Raw genomic sequence first — 11,705 nt, 5'->3', positions numbered from 1 at the left:
AAATATGGTGGCTGATGCGTTGAGTCGGAAGTCAGGACCTACAGTTGTATCTGCGGTTGTAACTCAGTGTCACATCATACGAGATTTGGAGAGCTCAGGTATAGAGTTGGTGTTTGGTGGTCATCAGGCTTATTTTGCTGGTTTGGTGGTCCAATCGACCCTATTTTAGCGTATAAAAGTCGTGTAGGCTAGTGATGTAGAGTTGGCAGAGGCTATGGAAAAGGTACAGCAGGGATTAGCCACAGAGTTTAACATCTCTGAAGGAGGTGTGTTGAGGTTTGGGACCATACTGTGTGTTCCGAACGATGATGAGATCGGAAGGATGATTTTAGAGGAGGCGCATCGTTCTATGTATACGGTACATCCTGGTAGTACAAAGATGTATCAGGACTTGCACGATACCTTTTGGTGGTTTGGTATGAAGAGGCAGATTGCTCAGTTCGTGGAGCAGTGTCTTACGTGTCAACAGGTTAAAGCTGAACATTAGAGGCCGGCAGGGCCGTTGCAGCCTTTGCCTATTCCGATATGGAAATGGGAGCATATTTTCATGGATTTTGTGACCGGATTGCCGCCAACGCTTCACGGGCAAAATGCTATCTGGGTGATCGTGGATAGATTGACGAAATCTGCTCATTTCACACTGATGAAGGTTAGTTATCCTTTGAGTAGGCTAGCAGGTTTGTATGTGCATGAGATTGTGTGAATGCACGGGGTACCGGTGTCCATAGTATCAGATCAGGACTTGAGGTTTACTTCCTGATTCTGGATGAGCTTGCAGGAGGCATTGGGGACGAAACTTACTTTCAGTACAGCGTTCCACTCTCAGATTGATGGACAGTCGGAGAGGACGATACAGATATTGGAAGATATGTTGCGAGCTTGTGTGTTAGACTTCGGTGGTAGCTGGATATAGTTTATGCCACTTGTGGAGTTTGCTTATAACAACAACTTCCAATCTAGTATCGGGATGGCACCGTTCGAGGCTTTGTATGGTCGGAGGTGTCGCCGATCTCTTTTGTGTTGGGATGAGGTTGGTGAACGTCAGGTGTTAGGACTTGAACTTGTGTAGCAGGCATTTGAGAAGGTGGGTTTGATCCGGGAGAGGGTTAAATTGGCTCAGAGTCGGCAGAAGAGTTATGCAGATGTTCACCGCCGTGAGTTAGAGTTTGAAGTGGGAGGTAAGGTATTTTTGCGTATTGCTCCGATGAAAGGAGTGATGAGATTTGGTAGGAAGGGCAAGCTGAGCCCGAGATATGTCGGACCATTCGAGGTACTTGAGCGAGTGGGTCCGGTAGCCTACAGAGTTGCATTACCTCCAGCACTTTCAAGGGTCCATGATGTGTTTCACGTCTCCATGTTGAGGAGGTACGTGTTGGATCCTTCACATATTATTAGTTATGGTGAGTTGGAAATTGGGGATACTTTAGCATATGAGGAGATACCTGTTTAGGTTCTGGACCGTAAAGTTCAAAAGCTTCGTATAGATCCTTGTGTTAACTATACGTGTTGTAGGGATACTGATAGATTACTATTACGTTGTAGAATGGAGCCCAAGGATAATGACTTGGGAAGTGGCTCCGAGGAGACTGCGAGTGATGAGTCTCCTTCACATATAACATTTTTCATTTAGCCTGAAAGTATTTTTTTTGAGTTCACATGTACTTTTACTTAAGTTCACATGTACTTTTTCATAATCCATTTACTTTCAGTTTTTATCTTTACTAAGCATTACTCTTTCTCCCCCTTTGTCATTATTCAAAAAGAATAAGTCAATTATAAAGAACCATCAAAAGTCATTCTCTAAAGAGATAATATATATATGTTCCATACAACAAAAAGTTACATTGTAGCAGGAGTACAAATAATTTAAGATACATAAGTTGTGATTCTTTTAAACAAAAATTTACATAGGAACCTAAACTAGAGAACATCTAGCTTTCCTAGTCTTCTTCTTCAGAGCCATCTCCTTTCTCTTCTTCTTCTCCTTCTTCTTGAGTCCCTTCTTCTTCAGTATTTCCTTTATCACCTTCATCTTCAGAATTTCCCTCTTTTTCTGTAGAAGCATCATCATCATCATCACTAGCATCATCATCTCCACTCTGAGGAGCAGAGCTAATGTCCATGGGATCACTGCTTTTAGAGGATTTGGCATGGTATTTTTCCATATGAGTGACCCGTTTGTCAAGTGATGTGACCTTTTCTTTGATATTATGAAGACCAGTGCGTACTTCAGAAGAGAAACTAGAGAAATCTTGTTGAAATGATAAGAAGCAAGAAGGAGCTTCCGGAGATGAGCCAAGTTCTTGTGTGGAAGAGGATTGAGCAGCTGTTGATACTGGAGCAGAGGCTGAGGTTGAGGCTGAAGCGGAAGCTGCTGCAGATGCAGGTGGTGCATGTGTAGTCTTTGCAGCTTTCAAATACCATCCGGAACTTCCCTTATCATATCCCATTTGTTTGAGAGAAGTTTCATTAAAAAGATAATATCGAGTCCTTTTTATGAAAAACTCAGAAACATTGGTAATGTTAAGTTGAATAAAGAGGAGAGTAAGAATTCTTCCATAAGGAGGAATAACTCGATTTGATTCCAACTTGGTCCACATCCAACGAACAATTAAACTAGCCAAATCTAATTTCTTGCCTTTAAGTAGACACCAAAGAACAAAGCATTCGATATAAGAAAGATGATCAAAAGAGCCTTGTTTTGGTAAGATATTATTTGAAACTAACTTATGAAGAATTTGGCCTCTTAAATTCAATTGCTTGTACAGTGGAGGATGTGCAAAATAAACAGGCTCATGTTCCATAATCATGGGAAGAAATTCTGCGGGAGTGAATCCTTGTTCTAGGATGCAAGACTGAGCAAACACAGGACTATTAAAATCTCCTAGAGTAATTTTGAAAATGGGAGATAATATTTCAGAATTCAATAGTATTTTCTTTCCTTAACTTCTGAAGAGAAAATCCCATGTTCATATTGCATATTTGCATAGAAGATTTTGACTAAATGAGGAAAACAACCCTTGGGTTGTTGAGTGATAAAGTCATACCATCCAATATCATGAAACAAGGTAAGGATATCCGGAAATTCAGTGACAAAGAATGATACATCCAAGACTTTACCTAAGATTGGTTCTACAGAACTCAAGGAATTTTGATAACGAAGTCGAGCTTGAGGAGCAACTAACCATTTGTCGATATTTTGGGTTTCCCTCCCTGAGGAAGAACCTTTGTTTGCAGTCTGCTTGATTCGAGGCATGGAGATACAAACTTTCAAAAACCCCTAGATGTCGTGTGATGAATCTGAGTAGGGTAGAGGTTTCGGAGTAAAGGAAAGTGAGGGAAGATGAAGTGTTTGAAGTTCAGATGAATGAAGCAAGGAGCTTTAGAGGTCTGAAGTTAGGGTTTAGTGCGCTGGAAATATATAGATCCCGCTACTTCAGATGTCTGAATATAAGTACAGACGTCTGAAGTTTTAGAAACCTGAAAATTTAATGAGTTCAGACATCTGAAGTCCTAGGTTCAGTCATCTGAACTCTTCTGCTATAGTGTTCAGACATCTGGGGTGTGAACATCAGATGTCTGAAGTGCACATAAATTCTGGAATTTTACTTCTAATATACTTCTCTACTGTGGATTAACCCAAGTTCCCTCCTAATATGTATAAATCTTTCTTCACTTAGAGGTTTTGTAAAAATATCAGCCCATTGATCACTTATATTTATAAATTCAAGAATGATATCTTCTTTTTGTACATGATCTCTCAAAAAATGATGTCTTATGTCTATATGCTTAGTTCTTGAATGTGAAATTGGATTTTTAGATATATTTATGGCACTTGTATTATCACACTTTATTGGAATTGTTTTATATTCTAAATTAAAATCCTTTAATTGTTGTTTCATATATAGAATTTGTGCACAACAACTTCCCGCTGCTACATATTCAGCTTCGGCGGTTGATAAAGCTTTAGAATTTTGTTTCTTTGAAAACCATGACACCAATGATTGTCCTAGCAAGTGACATGTGCCACTTGTACTCTTTCTATAAATCCTACATCCTGCATAATCAGCATCAGAATAACTTATCATATTAAAATCCGTGTCCTTTGGATACCATAACCCTAAATTAAATGATCCTACCAAGTACCTAAGAATTCTCTTGATGGCTGTTAAGTGTGATTCCTTGGGGGCTGATTGAAATCTAGCACACATACACACACTAAACATAATATCCGGTCTACTAACAGTTAAATATAATAAGCTACCAATAATTCCTCTATAGTGTGTGATGTCTACTTGCTTTCCTCTTTCATCTCTATCAAGACTTGAAGTTGTACTCATAGGAGTTCCTATAGATTTACTCTGTTCCATGTCATTTTTGAGCATATCCTTGATGTATTTAGTTTGATTTATGAAAGTTCCATTTTTAGCTTGCTTTATTTGTAGTCCTAGAAAATAATTTAACTCCCCCATCATACTCATCTCAAATTCTTTTTGTATACATGTGGCAAATTCTTTACATAGATCTTCATTTGTTGCTCCAAATATAATATCATCCACATATATTTGAACTATTAGCATATCTTTGTTTTTAGATTTAATAAATAAGGTACTACCAACTTTTCCTCTTGTAAATTCATTTTAAGTAAAAATTTACTTAACCTCTCATACCAAGCTCTTGGAGCTTGTTTCAAACCATAAAGAGCCTTTGTCAATTTGAATACATGGTTTGGATTTTTAGAATTTTCAAAACCTGGAGGTTGTTTGATATACACTTCTTCATTTATATATCCATTTAAAAATGCACTCTTTACATCCATTTGATATAACTTAAAATCCTTATAGACTGCATAAGCTAAAAGCATCCTAATAGCTTCCATCCTTGCCACAGGTGCAAAAGTTTCATCATAATCAATTCCCACTTCTTGATTATACCCTTGTGCCACTAGCCTAGTTTTATTTCTTATAACAACTCCATTTTCATCCTTTTTATTTCTAAACACCCATTTAGTTCCTATAATTGATTTATCTTTGGGTTTTGGTATAAGTTCCCATACTTGACTTCTTTCAAATTGATTTACTTCCTCTTGCATTGCTATAATCCAAGAATCATCATTTAAAGTATCTTCAATATTTTTAGGTTCATCTTGGGACAAAAATGCATAATGATTACAAATATTTTTTAGTGAGGCTCTAGTTGTTATCCCTTTTGATGTTTCACCAAGCATTTGTTCTTTTGGGTGATTTTTGTCATATTTCCATTCTTTAGGAAGATTCAAATTTTCTGTAAAGTTTTCATTTGAAGCATCATTATCCTTTTCCTCTTTTATTTCTTCTTCCAGCTACTTATTGTAAATATGTCTTTCTTCTTCAATAGCTTTGAATGATTCAAGTTGCTTTACTAGTTCTTGATTTTGATCTTTCAAAGTTATATTTCTTTTAGACACTTTTATAAATCTTTTATGTAGTGAGAATAATTCAATTTGTAATTCCTTATAAGAAGGCAAGCTATCACATGACTCATCACAAGACTCATTTTGAGATTTAGATGAAGAGTAGTAAGAATTTACCTCTTCATTGTTTGCCATGAAACATATATTTGCCATCTCCTGTTCACTTGATTAGATTTCAGTTTCGCTAGAGGTCGAGTCATCCCAAGTAGCTTTCATTGTTTCCTTCTTTTTCTTCTTGTCTTTCTTGAATAATGGAAAATCCAGTTTGATATGCCCTGGCTTTTTGCAATGATAACAAATTGGTAGCTCATTCTTACCTTTACTTTCTTTTCTACTTGTCTCTCCTTTTTCAGTTTTCTTTTTATTAAACTTTCTAGGAAACCTTTTATTTCTTCTATAGAATTTTCCTAGTCTCTTAGTAATGAAAGCCAGCTCATCTTGATCTAAGTCATTTGTTTCGCTTTCTTCTTCACTAGTGCTATGGCTAGATGCTTTTAGAGCTATGGATTTTTTATGCTTAGGTTCAGGATTTCTTTCTTTCAATGCCATTTCATATGTGAGAAGTGAACCTATAAGTTCATCCAATGAAGTAGTTTTTAAGTTTCTACCTTCCGTGATGGCTGTGGTCTTTGGTTCCCAAATAAAGAGTAGACCTCTTAGAATTTTTCTGATCATTTCATAAGTAGTATAGGTTTTTCCTAAGGCACTTAAGGAATTTATTATGTGAGTAAATCTAGTGTACATGCTTGATATCGTTTCATCTGAATTCATTTTGAATGCTTCGTATTCACTTGTTAACATGTCTATCCTATTATCTCTAACATTAACGGTTCCTTCATAAGTTACTTATAGTTTATCCCAAATCTCCTTAGCTGTTTTGTAGGCCGTGACTCGGTTAAACTCATTAGCATCCAATGCACAGTATAACAAATTGATAGAACTTGCATTTATTTGAAGCATTTTATAGTCTAGGTCAGTCATATCTTTCTTTTCTTTTGGAATATGCTTTCCATCAACTATTTTAGTGGGGATAAGATTTCCATCCATAACTACTTCCCAAGCTTTCCAATCCATGTGTTGGAGATATATTTCCATTCTCTTTTTCCAGAATGTATAATTGTGTCCACAAAAGATTGGTGGACGGGTTGAGGATTGGCCTTCACCAAAGGGTGCTACTCCCATGTTTGCCATTAGATCTTTTTATAGTTTCTTGTTAGGAATTTCTTTTACTAGGCTCTGATACCAATTGAAACTAGGAATAGCTTCCCAAGAGGGGGGGTGAATTGGAGTCTTTTTAATTTGATGATATTTAATTTTTTTTCTTAAGATACTAAAGAAAGCACAACAGATAATTTATAAGCACACTTTAGAATACTTGTAATTTAAATGAACAAGACAATCAATAAAGCTAAAATAATTCAATCACTCAATCAAGGATAATTTTGCTTTTGTTGATTTCCCTGTGAATGTTTATCACCTTCTTTGAATTAGCTTTTAGTATGCGCTTCTTTTGATTAAGATTTCCACAAATTAACCAATGTACTCCCTTTTGGGTTTCTGAAAACGGTTAATCGAAACGTACTCTCTAAATACCGAGAGTCTTTGTTTCTTTCTCTTTGAAACTTGTAGCCTGCACTTTAAAATTATACAACACAGCAAGTATAGTATGTAAAATAGAGAGAAAGACAAGATTTTTACGAGGTACGACTTCAACACAGCCTACATCCTCGCCCTTAGCAAAATACCAAAGATTCCACTATAGCAGTTCCGTTACCGGGTGGAACAACGCCTGTTTACAACCACTCCTTTAGTCAAGGCTAGAGTCCGCCTTCTCCAAAAAATATGCACTTGTTTGGTCAACGTTCCAACAACTTGGAATCGTTCAAAATCTACAAGAGAAATATCAAAATCTGGTGTACAAGAAAAGCTCACACAAAGAGCAAATTAGTACAAATCAAAACTATGTACTTCAAAAGATAAAATATCAAGAATGAAATAAACTTTTGAAGCTTTTCAAAGAATTCACCAAAATCCTTTTCTCCAGATGATAAATCAGTAATTCTTCAGGATTTGATGAACAAAATATCAGAACAACAATACTTTCAGCTTTGCAAGAGATTGAGTAAAAGACATTTTGAGAGCAAGAGAGCTTTGAGAGAATTTTAATGCTTGGGATAAGTTTTTGATTCACAAGAACCATGTATTTATAGGCTTTTAAGTAGGTTTCCTTGCTCCAAGAGTTTCCTTAGAAAGTTTCCTGAGATATTAGAAAATTTGGGTTTCAAACGACTACAATTTAAAAATAAGAGTTTTAAAATTTTTGCCCGTTGAACAGTGTTCATATGTCTGAAGAGTCGAGGTCAGACATCTGAAGTTCCTGAAACCTTTGATAAATAGAATTGGATACAGGGTCAGATGTCTGAAGTCAGGGTTCAAACGTCTAAGGTCGTAGGTTCAGATGTCTGAAGTCGCAAGTTCAGACGTCTGAACTTGCTACTGAAACTCTCTGTCTGTTCTGTAAATTCTTCAGACGTCTGCACTTAATCTTCAAATGTCTAAAGTAATTATTCAGATGTCTGAACTTAAAGTTCAGTCATCTGAAGTCTCTACTTCAGTCATCTGAACTATTAAAAATCTATTTTATAAAATGTCTTTCTTTAGAACTATTTTGCTCTCCCATGATCTTTATAAAAACTTAATTTAATATATTTAAATAGGTCCTTAAATCTTTATAATCTCTTTCAAAAAGCTTCAAAATATATTTCAAATGATATTTTTCCTTTTGAAATACTTACAAATATGTTTCCTAAGCCTTCATGCTTAAGTTCTCTTTGCTCTTGAGATTCTTTGAACAATTTGTTTGAGTTGGGCTATATTTGAACTTTGCTTTGAACCACACTTGATCCATATTTCTTGAAACACCAAAACTCAACCTTTTTCAAGTTAAATCATCCTTTGTTTTTTATCACCAAAACCAATTGAAAGACCTTGTTAGGCCAACAATGAGGATAAATCATGCACCTCCTCCGGCTACGATTGACGACCCGTCAACGTGCAGCGCCTATACATCCGATCTTCCCATTACTTCAGGGGTCTTTTTGCTGCGAAATCGGTGAGTACCTGGGCCTTGACCGCAGGCTTTGGCAAGTATTGTATGTCAAACTCGCCCAATTCAATGGACCATTTCATCATCCTCCTTGAACTTTCTGGCCATTGGAGAATCTGTCTCAATGGTAGGTTGGTCAGCATAGTTATCTTATGAGCCTGAAAGTAGGGCCTTAATTTTCGTGCAGCACAGATGATGGAGAAGGCTGCTTTTTCAGTCGTGCTAACATTCTTTTCTGCTCCATTCAGCACCTTACTAGTGTAATATACGGGTTGATGCTGCCTGCCTTCTTCTCGGACTAGAACTGAGCTGACCGCATTTGCTATTGAGGCTATGTACAAGTATAGATCTTCTCCTGTCTTTGCCTTCTTCAACAAAGGTGGGGAGCCGAGGTACTGTTTAAGCTGTTCGAAGGTGTTGCTCTGTTCCTCCCTCCATTCGAATCCTCCTTTCTTCCTTAGCGCTTTGAAGAAGGGTAAGCCTTTGTCCCCTAAGCAGGAGACAAACCTGCTGAGGGAGGCTATCCTCCCTGTTAAGACTTGGATCTCCTTTTTCGTCCGCGGAGCCTCCATTTCCAGCAGTGTTCTTATTTTGTCTAGGCTGGCTTCTATACCTTGATGCATCACCATGAAACCAAGGAACTTTCCTGCCGAAACACCGAACACGCATTTTGATGGGTTTAGCTTCATGTGGTACTTGCGTAAGAGTTCAAACGTCTCTCTCAGGTCTTCGCAATGCTTCTCTGCTTTTAAGCTTTTTACCAGCATGTCGTCTACATATGCCTCCATAGTTTTACTGAGCTGATCTTTAAATATTTTGTTCACCAACCTTTGGTACGTGGCTCCTGCATTTTTTAATCCGAAGGGCATCACTCGATAACAGTACAACCCCGTTTCAGTGATGAAAGACGTTTTCTCTTCATCAGCCTGATGCATAGGGATTTGATTGTATCCCGAGTACGCGTCCATAAAGCTGAGAAGTTTGTGCCCAGAAGTTGAATCTACCAGTTGATCGATTTGAGGGAGAGGGAAGCTATCCTTCAGACATGCCTTATTTAGATCTGTGAAGTCTATGCAGGTGCACCATTTTCATTAGGCTTCCTTACTAGGACCACATTGCTTAGCAACTCTGGGTAGTTCACCTCCCTGATGAAGTTGGCTTGCATCAGCTTTGTTACCTCCTCATCAATTACCTTAATTCGCTCCATCGTGAAACTCCTTTTCTTCTACTTCACAGGTCAGTGGTTTGGGTCCACCTACAACCTATGTTCTATGATGGCAGGATCAATACCTGGAATATCGTCAGCAGACCAAGTGAACACGTCCGTGAATTTGTTCAGTAGCTGGCTTAGCTCTGCTCTTAGGGTGTCAAGTAGGCGACTCCCGATCCGCACAAATCTCTCCTAGTGGCTATTTAGAGATGAGCAATATCTTCATCTACTGTGCTGATTTGAGGATATTCCCCCCTTACTTCTAGATCTTCCATGGTTAGGGTTTCTCTTGCCTCCATTTTTCCTTCGAGGGCCATAATGTAGCAGTTCTGAGCTATTGCTTGATCTCCCCTGACCACCCTCGTACCGTGCAATGTGGGGAATTTCATCTTAAGGTGGTACGTTGATATTATAGCTCAGACTGCATTAAGCAAAAGGCGACCTAATATGATATTGTATACTGAGGGCCAATCAACCACCAAGAACTCTGTCAATGAACTAACTTGCTGTGGGGTTGTTCCCATTGTCACAGGTAGTATGATTGTCCCTACAGGATGAACCACATCTCCACCAAACCCAACCAAGGGGGTTGCAATTGGTTTGAGTCTTTCCTTTCCAATTTTCATCCCTTCCACTACTGACCAGAACATAATGTTTTTCGAGCTCCCATTATCTATTAATACGTGCCTGAATTTGTAGTTTGCCACCAATAAGGAGAGTACCAGTGCGTCATTGTGTGGTTGTTGTACCCCTTCTTCGTCTCGGCTGTCGAAGATGATATCTTCCCCTTGTCTGCTTCTTTTTCTATTTGGTTTCCCTTTCTCCACTAAGAGCACCTGTTTAGCGTACCTTTTGCGTGTGCCTCTGCTGTCTCCTCCACTAGCAGATTCTCCGAAGATCACTGCAATCTCCCCTGTGAATTGTTCGTCCTTATCGTTTGCGTTGGGTCTCCTTTGTTCGTGAGGTTCCCTTGACGGATCTTCCTTCTTGATAAACCTTGATAGGTATCCCCTTTTTATTAGGGCTTCAATTTCATTTCTCAGCTAAATGCATTCCTCTGTGTTGTGCCTGTGATCCTTGTGGAATTGGCAAAACTTAGACATGTTTCATTTATGCACAGGAGTTCGCATGGGTTCGGGCCACGGGACATAATCTTTCTTTCTTATCTGCATCAGTACTTCAAAATGCGGTATATTTAGGGGTGTATAGGTGGAGAACTTACTGGACTATCGTCTCATCTTAGGGTTGGCGAGCAACGTAGTGGCCTCATGTCTCTTCGCGGATTTGGAGGATTCGCCCATCTTCCGGCTATTCCCTTTCTTCTTCAACTCAATGCGACTTCCCCTGGTGTCCATCATCTCTTCCAAGTTGATGTACTTTTGCGCTCGGGCCATCAACTCCCCCATATCCATCGGTGGGTTTTTTCTTAGCGAGTACAGGAAGCTTCCAGGTTGGAGAGCTGTAGTTAGGGCTGCCAATGCTAACCCCATGTCTAGATTGCGGATCTCCAGGGTTGCGGCGTTGAAGCGATGCATGAATTTCTTTAGTGTCTCCCTCTCTCCCTGGACTATGCTCATTAGGTGGGCTGTTGTTTTGACAATCCTCCGATTACTTAGGAAGTGGTCGATGAATAGTTGTTCCATCTCTGAGAAGGAGCCAATTAATCCAAGTCGCAGGGTTCGGTACCAATCTCTAGTGCTACCCTTGAGGGTTGCTGCAAAGGCTCAGCACATAATGGCATCAGGAGCGCCTTGCAGCTGCATCAGCACCCCGAAGGTATCCAAGTGGTTGATTGGATCGGAGAGACCCTCATACCTCTCAAAGGTGGACATCTTGAATCTGCTCAGCAGTGGGACCTCCATCACTTCTCTTGTGAAGGGTGGCTCCAAGGATCGTGGAGACGCTTCCCCATAGAGGAGGTTGGTCTTGCCCTCTTT

General features: G+C 38.9%; 1 protein-coding gene across 1 annotated transcript; it reads right to left on the bottom strand.

The window, feature by feature from the left end:
* Positions 1 to 10,184: 10,184 nt before the first annotated feature.
* On the bottom strand, positions 10,185 to 11,411 carry LOC131149690 (uncharacterized). Its single transcript, XM_058100374.1, has 2 exons — positions 11,026 to 11,411; positions 10,185 to 10,779 (listed from the first exon to the last, which is right to left on the bottom strand). Exons 1-2 carry the CDS (start codon positions 11,409 to 11,411, stop codon positions 10,185 to 10,187), a joined length of 981 nt encoding a protein of 326 aa, XP_057956357.1.
* Positions 11,412 to 11,705: the final 294 nt, after the last annotated feature.

This window comes from Malania oleifera, chromosome 1 (assembly GCF_029873635.1).
Source record: "Malania oleifera isolate guangnan ecotype guangnan chromosome 1, ASM2987363v1, whole genome shotgun sequence".
In the NCBI taxonomy this organism is placed as follows: domain Eukaryota; kingdom Viridiplantae; phylum Streptophyta; class Magnoliopsida; order Santalales; family Ximeniaceae; genus Malania; species Malania oleifera.
The sequence above is the reverse complement of the archived record's forward strand: the minus strand, read 5'-3'. Positions and strand labels throughout refer to the sequence as shown.

Bases quoted from the DNA above. Each gene is read 5' to 3' on its own strand.
- LOC131149690 (XM_058100374.1), bottom strand. From the start codon at position 11,411: ATGGAACAACTATTCATCGACCACTTCCTAAGTAATCGGAGGATTGTC. The intron at 10,780-11,025 runs GTTGCTCGCCAA...CCTAATAAAAAG, and splicing joins AAGAGACATGAGGCCACTAC to GGGATACCTATCAAGGTTTA.